Genomic DNA, 17266 nt, shown 5'->3' on the forward strand with positions numbered 1-17266 from the left:
CTTTTTTTGCATGCACTTGTGCAATCACCGTTTCTCGCGTACAGGTAACCAAACAGATGCTTAACCAAAGTGAACGCACGCGATGATTCAGGATGGAATGGTGTAGTTAACCAATCAGGTGGCTAGTGTCTCCCACTCATCCCATTAGGGCGTGAGTTTAAACCCCATCTCTTGGATCACTTTTTTATAGTTTACGCTGATTTAACCAAATGGATCGACGTGCTAACGGGCCGGCCTCGACACGGTCAACAGACCGATGTGCCGTGCCTAGGCCGGAGCTACGACCCGCGTGCGTCGGGCCGCCTATTTAGCCATTTATATGCGGAGGTGTGTTTTGAGGCGTGGAGGTTGGTTGCACGGAGGGGATAGGCCTGCAACGAGTTAATTTGAAATAGATGTGAGTGATTATTTGTAAATAGATGACGCAGAAAGACCGTTGAAACTGATGTTTTAATATAGTAGAGATAAAAATAGGAAATTGTATCGTTTTTAATCCTTTATATTAGATATAATACTTTTTTTATATCTCTTAATTTTATATTTTTTATAACGTTTGATAGTTTGATTGAACGGTGATTATACAGAAAACTTGATTGTATAACAGTTTTTGTTAGATCATATCAATTAGATACTTGATGGTTTTAATCTTAGTTCAGATACAAGTCATACTGCTAGTTAATATCGGGGTAGTTCGTACAAATTATGATCTCCACATGTTTACCATTTCCTTGAGTATTCAGATTTGGACAAACTACCTCTCGATTTCGCATCAGACGATACCGGATGTTTTCTTATGATATTCCGAAAACTAAAATAAGGTCAAATCTGATTTGGTTGTTCTCTCGCCTAGAATGTGTTCTGATGAGGGCATGAGGCCCAATTTGGGACGATTCTCGCACGGCTCTAACAAACAGGCCCGGTAGTACACCGGCTCCGAAGGTCCGCAAGACCGCAATCATCCGGTAACTTACCTTTTCCTTTCCCATTTCACTTCGAGTACACTTCACGTCTCGTCTTCTTCGCCCCACTGGGTGTCTGGCCCACCGTTGCCACAGGTCACCCGGGGCAGTACGAGTTCCTTGTCTCTCCTTGACGGCCTCCTTGCTCAGCACGATCTCGGCTCCGTCTCTCTCTAGTCTCTACCAACGGTAGCACCATCTCGCTCCCACTCCCAACCACTCCGCCACCACCGCTCTCCTGCGCCTGCGTCCGCGCCTCCTCCCTGCGGCCCCGGCCGCACCGGCGACATGGCCATCCCCGTTGAGGAGGCCATCGCCGCCCTCTCCACCTTCTCGCTCGAGGTACGCACGCCCGGCCCCTCCTCGCGGTCCCCGTTCCCGCCCAGCCGCCCTAGCCTCAATTTCGCACCTGATCTGCGCGTCCTCGCAATCCATAGGCGAAATGCAGCATTGCGCGTTTTGGTCCGGGTAGCTTACGAGTTCATTTGCTTGCTCGTGCTCAAAGCTGGAATGCTAGGTGAAGTGGGAATTTAGGGATTTCGGTACCAAAAATTGGCTTAGCGCAAAATCCACCTGGAACGCTATGGAAGTGTTGTGGCGTGAGAATAAAATAGAGGGTATCCACCGGATGTTTTCTTGTGATATTCCGAAAACTAAAACAAGAGCTCTATGAGCACAGGATACGTTCCCTTTGCTAATACCCAACCATACTCAAAATGCCAGGCATGTACGGTGTGCTTTAAATGCACTGATAGGTGAAATGTAGAAGGATGTCATAGAAATTTGCAATACCTGCCAACTCTAGTATATTAGGTGCACTCCAGTGGTTCAAATTGTATTATAGTGAAGTTTTGATTTGATGGTTCTCTGGACTGATTGAGAGATGTTGACATTCCCACTTGTAGTCTGTTTGGTTCTGTGATTGGTATCCTGTAGTATGTGCCATTCATTCTTCTTTGTATCAGAATGCATGTGTTGTGTTTGCTGTTGTCACTTTTCAAATTATTTAGCTATATTCCAAATTTCAGGATGAGCAACCGGATGTGCAGGGGTTAGCTGTGCTCCTGTCTAGTGAAAGATATGCGACTAACAGTCCTATTGGTATGCGACAAACATAACATTGCCTTTTATACTGTTAGTTTTAAGTACATTAGTGATTATTCTACATGGCTGTGATGGTGATGCTATAGGCTGATGCCTATACTGCACATATATTTCTTCCTTATTATACTATCCAAGAAAAACTTTGATACTTGAATTAATATTAAGTGTTGCCACAGTTTCTTACTGCTCCATTGTCGATTGAAATTTGTAATTTCGTGTTCAGAGTACAGCGATGTTGCTGCTTATCGTCTATCACTAGGAGAAGATACAAAAGCAATCAACCAGCTGGTATGTAGTTCCTCTTTTTCTCTGTGATTGGTTGATTGCATTGCACGTCCTCTCTGCTTCAATACCCATAAACATTTTGATCCCTGTTTGAGAATTGATGTCTTTAAGAGATGTCCATGTGAACCAGTGTTTTCAAGTCGGTAAGTCGAGTCGACAAGGTACCGACTTGGTGACTAGTCGATAAGTCAGTCGACTAGTCGTCGACTTGCCAATATAGTGGCTGTTTTGCCTATATAATGGCTTCATATAGACAATATATCAATATCAATTATATATGAAGAAAGAGGATGTTTTACCTTTTTGAAGTCTGAAATTGAACGAAACTGAAATAAACAGCAAGTCTTACCTCATTTGAAGCCTCAAACTGAACCAAATCAGCCACATAAGTGATAAGTCATAAACTCATAAGTCATAACAGCCATATAGTTCAAATTGGAAAACAAATAGCAAGAAAATATAGTTTAAACTTGAAAGGAAATAAACTCCATTAGATAGCTAAGCTGCTGCAGCAGCTAGATAGATACTAGATACCCTAAATATCTCCCAAATCAAGATCATCCATTGCATTTTCTTCACCACCAGCACCAGCTTGAGTTGGACTGTTATGTGGGGATTCACCAAAGTCATCCACTTCTTCATCATCATTAGGCATGTACTCTTCATCATCTTGTTCATTGCCCTCGTTGCCTTGCTCTTCCTCTTCCATAACTCTCTCCTCCTGTGTAGCAGCAGCTTGACAACGCCTTGAATAAACAGACTCATATCGGGCTCTTCTTGGGAAGTTGCGACCTTGAAGTGAACTAGAAGCACCGATTGCATCATCCACATGAGCCCATGCAAGATCATCCCCTTCTCTAACTGTTTCATTTTGACTGTCCACCCACTCATTGTCCCATTGGAAATCCTCTAAAATTAAAGGGTTACCAATATTTCCCTCCCCACGCAATCTTTGGAACCTAGCTGCCATCTTTCTATTGTATTGGATATAAACCAAATTGTTTAACCTTTGGTGCTCCAATCTGTTCCTTTTTTTGGTATGAATCTATGTGTTAAATAATGAATCAGTGCTGCTGTCCTAGAATCAATTAAAACAAGATAGAAACTGAAATGACAATTTTTTACTTACAAATTCAAAAGTGCTCCAATTGCGCTCACATCCGGAAGCAGAACAACAAAGGCTAACAATGCGCTTTGCAAAGGATTGAATCTCAAATGCAAGGCCACCATATGCATCCCACCAACGAACTAAAAAAAGAGAAGAGAAGTTGAATTAGTGTTGCCAGCCATACAAAACTTAAATGATTAATGAGGTAATAGAACTTACTGGGGCTCTTTTTGTTGTTGTTCTCTAATTGCTAATGGCGATGAGAAGGCAGGGCCAGCCATACTCATATACTCATCAGCTTGTTTACTGATTATAGCTTGAAGGTCATAGTCGTCAACCATCTTCCATAGCACCTCATTGAATGCTGCCCTCAGCCTACCAATCTCCCTTTTTGTTGGATCATTTTTTTGAAGTTCAAAGAACTTATTTGGATTTAAAACAATGCAGCCCCATACAACTTCACCTCCATTTGATCTTGCCACCTCCGATTAATAATGGCAAGCAACTTCCTCTTCATTGCCTCTCTACCTTCAAAACCCGAAGTGATCTTTGCTTTTGCCATATCCATGGCAGCGGCAACCTCTGGCATGGCTGGCTTTTCATCACCATCAACAATTCGCAACACAATGAGGAGTGGTTGTGATGCACGAATACAATCTTGTACTGAGTTCCAAAAGTTTGTAGAAAGAAGTATCTCTGTGACCTTTCCTGCTTCTGTGCTTGATAGCTTGGACCTAGTCCAATCATCACTAACAAAGAGGCATCTCAAAGCTTGCTCAAGGTTTTAAAGTCGTCCGACTAATCGCGATTAGGCGCGATTAGTCGGCCTTATTGCTAGAGGGAGCTCGATTAGGGTCTCCGACTCGACTAGAGCGACTAGGAAGCGATTAGTCGTCCTAGTCGCCGACTAATCGCGATTAGTCGTCCGACTAGGTATAGTGGTCGACTAGTTTTGCCTGTTTTGGGCCACTAATCCGTTCTCTGTTACATGGGCCGACCCACCATCTGTACATCACAAACAATGTTTTGCCCTACTTGTATCAATACGGTACACACATTACGCAGCGCACAGTCGCGCTCGCGCGTGCACCCTTCTCCAGCGCCGCCGCACCTTCTCCAACGCCGCTGCCCTCCTCTCTTACCATCCTGCTGTGCTCTGGAAGCCCTCTGCTCGAGCGTCAGCTGCGCCCCGTCCATCACGCGGCGACTGTAGTCTGTAGAGCCCCCCTCCAGCGCTGTTTTGCAAAATATAAATAGCATATAGTATATGTATGTATGCAACACTATCTCTACTCTTTAAAACTTCCTCCACGATCATATGTATGTACTGAGGTCCGGACCGAAGAGAACTGATGTTCCGGAAGGTGCTGCCTCTGACGCTGATGCTTGTTATCACGATCTTCATCATCATCCGGGGAGGAAGGCGGAGGCTGTTCCTCAACCGACAAGGCACCCGAAATACCAACCTTCACAGAAACAGAGTAAATCAAAGTGCGAGGGAAACAAGATCCATCTTCTCCAATAGACGTCAGCTCTTCAACATGGAGATCACAGCGAGAAGGCAGACAATCCATAGAGAAACCCCATGCCTTCAGCGTCAGAATCGACATGTCCATCCCATCAACAGAATCCGGATGCAATCCTTGAACGATGCAGTGTCCACCGAGTAGATGCTCTGCCATATCAATCCCCCAGAGGTGTGCCGGAATCCCGCCAAGTTCAACATCTAGAAGTACCGGCAGGGCACCTCCACCAGTGGCCGACGCCTGGCGTGACCACCTCCTAAGATGCAACCGGAGGGGGGGGATGCAGATGGATTGTCCACAAGCCAAGGCACGAACAACGTGTTCCATAGAGGGGAAGAGGACCAGGTACGAGTTGGACGCAACACGTCGGATTTGGAGCGCATCAGCCTCAAGGCCATACTTCAAGGCAAGCACATCTAGAATCACAGCGGCGCAGTCAGAATCCCCCTGGCCAAGCACATTGACGATCAATGCACGATGAAAGTCCTCCTCCGCCTGGTCGAGCAACCTTGAACGCCTAAGGTTATGCGAACGAGGGGGGGGGGCACCACCGAAGGCAATGGTGATGATGCCAAAGATGAAACCCGACCAGATGCGCCCAAAACCTCCAGGTCCATTTTCCGGCGCCTTTGACCACAGCGAGTGCGCTTCATCGTCTTCTCTCCATCACCATCACCGCCGACCCGCGAACCACCGTCCATAGCGCAGAGAGGAACCTCCTCCGGGATGACCTTCCTGGAAACGGGACGCCACACCAACACCCTCGCTGGGTGATGTGGAGTCTTCTTCCGACGTGGACACGCGCGCACCCGATGCCCAGGCAGACGACAGTGAAAACACCGCACCAAACTGCCACACTCGGCCGCACGGTGGGAAGGTGAGAAGCAGTTGAAGCACCTCCCACGTAAATCAGCGGGAACGGGTCTAGGGGGTTGCGAGGGGAGAGGGGTACGGGGACTCCGATGGTGAAACCGGCGTCCCACAACCCTCACCCAGCCACCATTACCAACGTCAGCTCCGCATGCACTGGACCTTCCATCCACTAGCACCTCCTTATAGGAACGACGCGAATCACACTGACTCAGGGAAGCAGCAGATGGAAACTCATGTTCACACCATCGCTGTGCCTTTGAACGGCCACCAGGAAGAACCGTTAAAGACTGGGCGGTGAGAGAAGGAGAGGAGACCGACGCCGGGGTAGCAAGTGGGGTGGCCGCTGGCCTTTGGGAGGAGGACCGGCGTGAGGCTGTGGGGTGGAGGGGCTGAGGCGTCGGCCGGAGGTGGAAGGTCAGGGGCGGGAGCGGAAAGGACATACTGACGGGCCCTTTCCTGTCTCCATTCTGGATTGCCTCCTTCCCCTGCCAGAGCATGTAACACATACAAATTAATTAAATTGCACCCAAGCACACAGACATGAACTTCCTTCTATTTGGTAATCAATTCTTTGTGTATATGGGCTCATGTGTGTTACCTAATATCCTCCGTTGGTTTATTTTTCTCGAACACGCAGGAGATCTGCGTATCTTTCCATTAATAGATAGAAGAAGGTACAACACAACACAACACACACAACTCAACCCACACGACACAACAAGACACAACACAACCACCACACACCACTCTGAACAAGGCGCAAGGTTATCACCCTGGGTCAAGCATAAACACTAGAGTTGAAAGCAAGTTCAACCCTTTAGCTCCGGCACGACACCACATCCTAAGCTCATCACCAGCGAGGGTGAGAGCACTTGCTAGGCTCGGCGACCTCCCATTGAACACACAGTCGTTGCGATGACGCCAAAGGCTCCAAGCGCCAAGAATAACTAGAGAATTGAAGCCTGATTGGAGATCTCGGGGAATCTTCTCCACAACCCTGCTCCACCAGTCTTCTAAGCTGCAAAGAGCATTGTCTGGTGAAAGATTAGGCAACCCGGACCTGCGCAGCAAGAGGTACCAGAACTGTCTTGCAAAGACGCAAGAGATGAGAAGATGTTGTATTGTTTCCTCTTCTTGGTCGCAAAGTGGACACACACTGGGGTGGGGTAGTCCTCTTTTAGCAAGACGATCTGCGGTCCAACATCTATTGTGCATGGCAAGCCAAAGGAAGAAACTACACTTTGAAGGTGCTCAAGACTCCCAAACGCGCTCAAAGACTCCAAAAGAAGTGGATCCTAGGAATAGCATATATCATAAGCCGACTTTGAAGAGTATTGGCCGGACGAGGAAAACCTCCAGATATGCTTGTCTGGCACTCCATCACTAAGGGAGAAATCTGCAATAACTTCACTAAGAGTCAAAAAATCAGAGATGACAGCCCAAGTGATGGTGCCTCTCAGGTCCCGGATCCAAGCCATCTCCACAATTTCTTCTGCCACCGTTCTCCTGTTGGCAATCCTAGTCGGGACAAGGGCAAAAACATGAGGGGTTAGGTCCTCAATCCTCTGTCCCATCAACCATCTGTCCCTCCAAAATAAGGTGTTACGACCATCACCCACCTCTGTAATCATAGCTGTAGAGAGGATAGATTTCAGTATGCTGGAACTCTGGAGAGGTATATCAGCCCAAGACTTCGAGGGGTCTGTTTTTTCCAACCACAACCATCTTACCCGTAGGGCCCAATTCAGTTTTTGTAAATCAGAGATGCCAAGACCACCAAGCTCCTTTGATCGTGTCACTTTGCCCCAAGCAACTAAGCAGTGACCACCGAGCACATCCATTCGTCCTTTCCAAAGAAACCCACGTCTAATTTTGTCAATGGCTTTGATAGCCCATTTAGGTAAATCCAAAGCCATGGCGTGGTATATAACTGTTGCCGTGAGTACATATTGCACTTGGATAGCTCTTCCAGCCCTAGTCATCAAGTCGGCCTTCCAATTAGGTAAGAGGTCCGCAAGCCTATCAATTAGTGGCTGCAGCTGCTCCTTGTTTAACTTCCTGAGAGAGAGAGAGAGGTAGCCCGAGATATTTGAGAGGAAGTGTTTCAACTTTGCAAGGAAAAATGTGGGTCACCATTTCCATGTCCACCGGAAAGCAGTGAATGGGAGCCACACTGCTTTTCTGTACGTTGTTTTTTAGCCCCGAGGCGTCCCCAAACAAATCCAATATCATGGTTACCATGTGCAGATCACTGGCAGCCGGCCTCAAGAACATCACCACATCATCAACATAAAGCGATATTCGGTGCTGAATGGAACGAGTTGAAAGGGGTTGGAGCAGTCCCTCATCAGCAGCTTTAACAATTAGACCATTGAGAACATCCATAACAATGATGAAAAGAAGAGGGGATAGTGAGTCACCTTGCCGCAGGCCCCTCTTGTGTTGGATGTATTCTCCAGGCACTCCATTAAGCAAAATTTGGGTAGAGGAGGTCATAAGCAGCCCACTGATCACATCTCTCCATATAGGGCCGAATCCAACCTTTTCCAATACTTCAAGTAAGAAAGACCAAGACACCGAATCGAAGGCCTTGGAGATGTCCAGCGTGTCTGGCAGAACCTGGGATATACACACATGTATGTTCCGTAGGTTTATTGCCACTTGTGAACACTGTCTGTACCTTTTTTTTTTGTATTTTATGGTAAAGAATTTGACGTTCATCTGGGTCTCGAAGGTAGCCTTAATTGCTGCAAATATAGTTGGCAAGTGCCTTACTGCCTTTCATGAAATATAGGATGGGAGTTATTTCATGTTCCTACGGGAATGTAACTCTCCTTTGGAAGTTTTGAGTTCCAAATGGTCCCTATTTTGTCAGAAAAACTTTGTGGGGACCATTTGAAGGAACAAAGGTAAGCCTGGAAAGGATTTGAAGGTTTTGATCTGTCACCACACAGTGCTTTTCTGATTTTCTCATTTCATGATCTTATTTTAAGGTATATGCATGTCTCTCTCTCTCTCTCTAAATCATTGTCTTGTCCGTTTTATATAATCACACTATTTCATGCGTCACCAAATGAGATATGATTACTTTTTTTCCCCACTGTCTCATGGATGGAAAAAAATAAATTGCAGAATACACTGATCAAAGAAGGAAAAGAAATGACATCTTTGCTGTACACATACCGTAGCTGTGTAAAAGCTCTACCTCAGGTTAGCCTTAATCAACTTTCTCTGTCTACTGATTGTTGCATTATGCCATTATACTGTTATGTAAATAAACTTCTTACATGTTAGTTCTTGTAAGAATGTAATTAAGTAAACACATTTTTCTACCTTTTTCTGTTGCCGCTAGTCTATTATACCTTACAATGCCAGCTTTCTGTCATTAGATATGTGAAGTTATTCTACTTGCATACAACTACTCTCTTTTCCCAGCTTCCATGCCAATCATTCAAAATCTGCGTGACCGTTGATCAATTTAAATTTGTTGATTGAATCACATTCTCTGAAGGCGCTTGGTATGTTCGTGAAATGACATATTATAGAACCCTGAATGCAGCTGCCTGATTCAATGAAGCATAATCAAGCAGACTTGTATCTTGAAACCTATCAAGTTCTTGACATGGAAATGAGCCATTTACGTGAAATTCAGAGATGGCAAGCTTCTGCTGCTTCTAAGGTAGTAGCTACAGAATGTTTTATTTCTTCGAGATACCTATCTCTTCTATAGGGTATTTCCTTCAAAAGGCAGTTGTTGGAGCACCTCTTGTTGAGTTTCACACCATTGTATCATCTGGTGCAGTTAGCGGCTGACATGCAGAGATTCTCTAGGCCAGAGAGACTGGTTAATGGACCCACAATCACTCATTTTTGGTTTGTTCTTTCTCCTGGTCACTATTGCTTAGCATTTTTTTGAGGCATCCTCTCAGTTTGCATAGGAACATAGCTTCAAAGCTAACCTAATTCCTCCATGTTTTAACTAAGTAATTGTTTGTTCTTTTCTTTTCAAGTTGAGAATGATATGTATGGTTTTATCTTGATATCACTCATATGATTCATCTCCATAAGAGATACATCTTTTTTGCCTTTTGTGTTCTTGAGGTGGTGTTGCTGCTCGTATCGGGTTTCCTCTCTAACTTTCTTGGGAATAAAGGCTTTTCTTCTTCTTTTTGTGTCGCTCATGCAGGTCTATGCTTAAGTTGCTTGACGTCCTACTGCAGCTTGATCATCTCAAGAATGCAAAAGCAAGCATACCAAATGATTTTTCATGGTACAAGAGGTACATGGTCATGCCTTGACTTTGGAGCACCTATGGTAGTGACAGAAATGAGTGTACAACTGTAGCTGCTCCAAAAATTATTGACTACCAGCTAATCACCTTGTTATTTGATAGTTGAAGCTGATTTTCATTTTTTCATTCCTCGATATGCTATTTATTTTCATTGTTGGTATGATTTATTTTGTGTCAGTTAGTACAACTGGAGTCCACATATGCTTTAGTGGGTTTCATAAGTGTTAAGAGTATATTAGGCAACTCCTGATATGGTTGGTTTAGGATTGATTGTAATCCCGTGATAACCTTGTATCTAGGATAGCCTTCTTGTCCTCCAAGTCATGTACTCCTATATATACTCCCTAGGCTCATGCAATACATCAAACACATTATACACAATCTCTCCTTCCTACGTGGTATCACGAGTCTAGGTTCAAACACTTGGTCTTCGTCTTCCGCTGTCGTTGCCGCTGCCCCCCCGGGAGATCGCTTTCCGTCGGGGGCAGCGCCCTCGTAGGATGCGCCACAGATCCATATGTCTCTCTGCGTTCGTCGTCGCGTCGTCAAGCACAACACTAGATCGGAACTCACCATCAAGGCCCCGTCGACGACCTCTGTCCACCTTCCCATAGACTACCCTAACCGGATCTGGCCCATTGCACGTCGTCGTCGTGGCGGCTGTGATGGGGTTGTATCCCCGCCACCGACAACATCGCACGCCACCATGGAGGCTGATGCGACCTTCACCGTCGACCGGACCGTGGATGGGCAATCTTTGGGACCGTCACGTCGTGGGGAGGACGAGTCGGGTCTCGCTCCGCCTCGGTTACACGTTGTGCTCCGCTTGGGGCAGCCTTGGCGCCACGCCGCCCCTCGTTTTCTCTTCGCGCTGGTGGCCACCCCTCCACTAGGGTACCCCGGTGATGTACCAAATCTGGTGCTGCTGTGTTTTTTTTTGTTTTTTCCCGGTTAGAGATCGGGTTTGCGTCTCCATCACCCATCACTCGTCGGCTCGTGCGTCATCGACATCAGCTTCGACAACACTGGCTCCTTCACATGGCGTGGCTAGCGGCGTGCCAGGGGACGCCTGCATGCTGTTTCTGCGCCTCTTCACCGGTACATCGATCTCCGCCTGTTCATCATCGCCACTACTGATTGGGAGGTTTTGCCATCGACATCACCATCGTCGTCCTTGCCTCGCACATCGTCGGTGTGGCCAACCGATCGTGCGCGTGACCTCACCCTCCCGTGACGTTTGTCCAAGGGTTGCCACTGTGTCGCCTCTTCAGGCAGCAACGTCGCCGTTCGTCATCGACCCCCGCCGTCGCATCTACATCGCCGTCGACTGTCGGTGTGTGTCTCCTGCGCACGATCTGCAAGCTATTCGACACCTGCGAGCTGTGTCAGCACACCCGCCGATCTGCTCTGCACCTGCATGCTGTGTCGACACGCTCCGTCACTGGGCCAAAAAGCAAAAAAGATGGCACCACGTTCGTCATCAAGTTCTTTTGTCGGCGCGCCCTACTGGCGCTGTCGAGTCTCTTCATCCTATGTTTCGTGACTCTCGCCGTCGCGACTCCAGGATCCTCGAAGTGTCACCACGCCTACCTCTTTGCCTTCTTCTAGCACAACCTTGTTGCCAGCGTCGCCATCTCATCATCGATTACTTCATCTGCTTCGCTCTGACAACCGTGAGCTGTGACGGCACTCTCGCCATACTGCACCATGTTACTAACCTTAGGATTGACAAATGATGATTAGTCCCTAAGGACTATATAATATATATATATAGGCAGTAGACCTGGGCCTAATGGGCCTTAACACCCCTCCTCAAACTCAATGTGGAAATGGAGGATCTGAAGCATTGAGTTTGATCAAGTGGAACTGATGTTGTGCTCTTGTTTGTGCTTTGGTGAAGAAATCTGCTAATTGAGATTCTGAGGGTACATATTGAAGATCAATAGTCTTCTGCTGACAATGAGACCGAGTAAATGATGCATCAACACCAATGTGTTTAGTAAGTTCATGCTTCACTGGATCATGAGAAATCTGTATAGCACTCAAGTTATCACATAACAGAGGTGTAGGAGTGTCACAAGAGACACCAAGATCAGCCAATAGCCAGCGGAGCCAAATAATTTCAGCAGTGGTAGTAGCAAGGGCACGAAGTTCGGCTTCCGCACTGGAACGAGATATGGCCGCTTGCTTCTTGGATTTCCAAGCAATAGGAGAGGATCCAAGAAGAATACAGTAACCAGTAGTAGAACAACGATCAACAGGATCACTTGCCCAAGTGGCATCAGAATACGCATGTAGCCGAAGGGGGCTATCAGAAGCATAGAGTAAACATCTGGATCGTGTCCCACGTAAATATCGAAGCACCCGAAGCAAATGACCATAATGAACTGAAGTTGGTGTAGATACAAATTGACTCAACATATGAACAGCATGAGCAATATCAGGTCTGGTGATGGTGAGATAAACAAGACTACCCACAATATGACGATATCGAGTGGGGTCTGCTAGAGGTGTCCCATCCTTCGGACGAAGTTTTAAATGAATATCCATTGGTGTTGCAGCTGTGCGAGTATCAGTAATTCCAGAGCGATCAAGAAGGTCTTGTATATACTTGGACTGCGACAGGTAAAAACCTTTTGGAGTCTGCTGAACTTCAATGCCCAAGAAATAGCTAAGTGGACCCAAATCAGACATCTGAAATTCCTTACTAAGATGCTGCTTGACATGAGAAATATGTTCTGAGTTATCGCCTGTAATCAGCATATCATCCACATATAATAGAAGTAAAGTGCGGCCTTTTGGAGAGACATGAACGAACAATGCAGGATCATGTTCACTAGAAGAAAAACCAGCAGCTGTGATGGCAGAGATGAATCTCTCAAACCAAGCACGAGGAGCTTGTTTCAGCCCATACAATGCACGACGGAGACGACAAACGTGCCCTGATGGAGTATCAACCCCCGGAGGAGGATGCATATAAACTTCTTCATGTAGATCACCATTGAGAAAAGCATTCTTAACATCCATCTGGGAGATAGTCCAAGAAGATGAGGCTGCAACTGCAATCAAGGTTCGAACAGTAGTCATATGTGCAACAGGTGCAAAAGTCTCATCATAATCAAGTCCTTGAGTCTGTTGGAAACCACGAGCCACAAGACGAGCTTTATACCTCTCAATGGAACCATCAGATTTTGTTTTAACTTTGAAGACCCATTTACATGTGATAGGAACAACATGTGAGGGTAAAGGAACAATATCCCATGTACCAGTGCGTTCAAGAGCAGCCAATTCATCAATCATTGCTAGCTGCCACTCAAGAATCCCAGAAGCTTCCTGATAAGTAGTGGGTTCAACAATTGCCACAGCAGTCCGAGGGAAACCATAACGATCTGGAGGTTCAATAGTACCACGATCACGAAGACGATATCCCTGATTAAAAACATCATTAGACTCAGAGTTGTTAGTACAAGACTCAGGTACAGGATCAGTATCAGGACCAGCCGTAGGGATAGAGCGGGAACGACGAATGTAGGTTTGGATGATAGGTGGTTTGGAAGAGAAAGAGGTGGATGACGTGGAGGTGGAAGGTGGTGTTATGGGAATGAGAATATCAGATGTGGATGTAGAAGATGATGGTTCAGATGGAGGAATGGAAGGAAGACACATGAAAGAAGTAGATTCTGTGGGATAATAGGTGGAGTGAGTAGACTGGTTGTGAAAGAAGGGGCGATTTTCATTGAAACTCACATCTCTAGAAATCCGAATACGACGAGTAGATGGATCATAACAACGATAGCCTTTGTGTTCAGGACTGTATCCAAGGAATACACACTCTACAGATTGAGCAGTCAATTTAGTCCGCTCACGTGGTGGTAACAAGACATAGCATATACATCCAAACACTCGAAGATGATCATATCGTGGAGAAGTCCCAAAAAGAACTTCACCCGGTGATTTACCAGAAAGTTTTGATGAAGGTTGTCTATTAATGAGATACACGGCAGTGGAAACAGCTTCACTCCAAAAGTGTGAAGGCACAAAAGAAGATATCAAAAGAGTACGAGCACTCTCAATAATATGACGGTGTTTGCGTTCAACAACACCATTTTGGGCATGAGCACCAGGACAAGAAAGTTGAGCTAGAGTACCCTCTATGGTCAATATCTGGCGAAAATGATCAGATAGGAATTCACCACCAGAATCTGAACGAAAAACTTTAATAGTAGCAGAAAACTGGGTGTGAACCATGCGAGTGAAGGACTTGTAAATAGAAGGCAATTCCGAGCGACGTTTCATGAAGTAAAGCCAAGTATAACGAGAATGATCATCAATAAAAATGACATAATATTTATGACCACCTTTAGAAACAAACGGAGCTGGACCCCAAACATCAGAGTGAATTAGATCAAAAGGTTTAGCAGAATGGGAATTACTAGTAAAATATGGAAGTTGTATTTGTTTTCCAAGATGACAACCTTTACAATGAAAACTAGACTCAACATGAGTAGAGCCTAAACATCCTGACTTTATTAGAGTAGACAGACGGGATCCACATAAGTGACCTAGACGATGATGCCACTGGGCGAATGACGTCGTGGGGCCCGAAGCAGCGAGCACATGAGGTGTAGTTGTAGGGAATGAAGGAAGGCGCAAGGTGTCCAAGATGTAAAGGCGAGGCGAAGATTTACGGCGACGGCCAGTCCCAATCACATCCCCTGTTTTGCGATCCTGTACAAAACAAGATGAGTCATCAAATCCAACAAAACAATTGTGATCGGTAATTTGACCAACTGATAGTAGATCCATGGATAATTGAGGTACAAAAAATATATTTGGGACAGTATAAGTTGAATCAGAAAGAGAACCCTTGTGGGTGACATGACATAAAGTACCATCAGCAGTCTGAACAGAAGTACCCTCGGTGACAGGTGTAGTAGACGTCAGCCGTGACTTATCAGATGTCACATGAAAGGAAGCTCCAGAATCAAGAACCCAAGATGATGACAAAGCACCAGCAGATGAAGTAGCAGCAACCGCAACTGAGCCTCTAGAAGATGGTCCTGTACCACGACCACGAGTAGCACGACGGACACGAAAATCAGCCAGCTTCTCTGGAAACTTAGCAAAACAGTTCTCAGACCGATGAGTGGTCTTTTGGCAGTGTTCACAAGGCGGAAAGGAAGTGTTCCTAGACCTCTGAGTAGCAGCCAACACACTATGAGAACTCACACCAGTAATAGAGGACATAGACTTCAGACGAGTCTCTTCAGCAAGCAATTCGGACAAAGCCTGAGCCATGGTGAGAGTATCTGAACTGTGAAGGAGCCTTGCACGAAGGGAATCAAATTCAGGTCGAACTCCCATAACAAATCTGTAGGTAAAGAACTTGTCAATGAACTTGTGGGCTGGACAAGGCACAGCGGTACAAGCGGGCACCATGGAGGTCAATGCACTCATAATCCGATCAAAAGCTGAATAATATTCATCAATGGACATATCATGTTGCTCAATCACATGAGTCTGTTGCATAAGGGTATGTAGAAGAGCACCACTATCCTGAACAAATCGATCCTTCAGATGTGACCAGATAGCCTTAGCAGTGGTAAATTTGGACAGACTCATAATCATAGTTGGTTTAGTGTTGTTGACCATTGCAGCCATTACCTTGCCATCATTTATCTGCCAAGTCTTGATTGCAGCAGCATTGCTTCTATCAGCTGCTAAAACAGGAGAATCTTCAGTCAAATGAAATAGTAATCCGTGACCTCTTAATGCAGTCTGGACACAAAAAGCCCATTCTGGATAATTCTGCCCATCAAGCACAATATTGACAATAATAGCGTTGGTCGACATAGTGAATAGCAATAAAATGCTGAAGATTAGCAGATCTGAAAAAAAAACTGGCTTGATGGTACCGAGAGTCCGAGACTGTGCGAAGTCACAGGACAACAGCAGATCTGACGGGGGCTGCTGCAGCAGATCTGGCCGGGGCTGCAGCAGCAGATCTGACCGGCGCTGCAGACAGTGCACAGGCCTGTGTGCGGCTGATGGCACGCAGGAGTCCGGACGGATCCGTGCAGGAGCCTGCGGGGACAGCGCGCAGGAGACTGCAGCGACAGCAACGGCGCAGCAGACGGGCAGAGATCCGCGCAGAAAGAAGGATCCGCGCAGGGGCAGAGATCCGCGCAGAGTTGCGGGGCAGATCCACAACGGTGCAGGCGACCAGCGCAGATGGATGACGCAGAGCAGCGGGGCGGAGATCCGTGCAGGAGATGGCGCCGCAGAAGCCAACGGCGCAGCGCGGGGCGGAGTCCGCGCAGGAGCCGCCGCAGAAGCCGACGGCGCAGCGCGGGGCGGAGTTCGCGCAGGAGGGGCGGCACCGGGTGGCCGCGACAGCAGGCCGCAGCAGCCGACGGCGCAACGCAGGGCGAAGATCCGCGCGGGCCGCAACGCGGGACGGAGATCCGCGCAGAGACGGCGGCGCCGCGACTGCAGCGGAGGATGGGTGGCCGCGACGGATCCGCAGCCGACGGCGCAGCGCAGGGCGGAGATCCGCGCGGGCCGCAGCGCGGGACGGAGATCCGCGCAGGGACGGCGGCTGAGGATAGGGAGGCCGCGACGGCGACCGGCGGCTGAGGATGGGAAGGCCGCGACGGCGGCCGGCGGCTGAGGATGGGAAGGCCGCGACGGCGGCTAAAAAATTAGGAAAAACCCTAATCGTAACCTGCTTGATACCATGTTACTAACCTTAGGATTGACAAATGATGATTAGTCCCTAAGGACTATATAATATATATATAGGCAGTAGACCTGGGCCTAATGGGCCTTAACACACCACAACTGTCGTGGAGGTCTTCTCTGCTCGTCCCTTCAGACGCTGACACTTGGTTGGGGGCCTTCTACCTAGTACGTGCGGTACTGGCAACACCGACACGTGCATTCATCTACGACACGTTTCTAAGTGTGGCAAACCTGGAGCACGCCTTGCCCACAACAGTTTGACAACATCGTCCTCGGCATCGACTACTTCCTCTACGACTGCCTCGACTGGTCATCGTCTTCATCTATGGCGCGCTCCTTCTGCGCCATCGTCACCCTGGCGCCTCCTGGTGCGACGCGG

The 17266-nt window shown here is 47.1% G+C and overlaps 1 protein-coding gene across 2 annotated transcripts in view; it reads left to right on the top strand.

The window, feature by feature from the left end:
• The first annotated feature begins 1010 nt into the window (after window positions 1-1010).
• The window catches only part of LOC100502300 (uncharacterized), an 82463-nt gene continuing 66207 nt past the window's right edge, over window positions 1011-17266 (top strand). The window contains exons 1-7 of one of the 2 annotated variants that reach the window (XM_008649423.4): window positions 1011-1301; window positions 1988-2060; window positions 2287-2351; window positions 8988-9065; window positions 9415-9534; window positions 9658-9728; window positions 10042-10134. In XM_008649423.4, the coding sequence (XP_008647645.1) occupies window positions 1248-1301; window positions 1988-2060; window positions 2287-2351; window positions 8988-9065; window positions 9415-9534; window positions 9658-9728; window positions 10042-10134 (554 nt within the window). In that variant the 5' untranslated portion in view covers window positions 1011-1247. The remainder of the gene's footprint in view (window positions 1302-1987; window positions 2061-2286; window positions 2352-8987; window positions 9066-9414; window positions 9535-9657; window positions 9729-10041; window positions 10135-17266) is intronic. The other variant, NM_001363261.1, reaches the window with a different exon arrangement.

This window comes from Zea mays, chromosome 1 (assembly GCF_902167145.1).
Source record: "Zea mays cultivar B73 chromosome 1, Zm-B73-REFERENCE-NAM-5.0, whole genome shotgun sequence".
Classification (NCBI taxonomy): Eukaryota; Viridiplantae; Streptophyta; class Magnoliopsida; order Poales; family Poaceae; genus Zea; species Zea mays.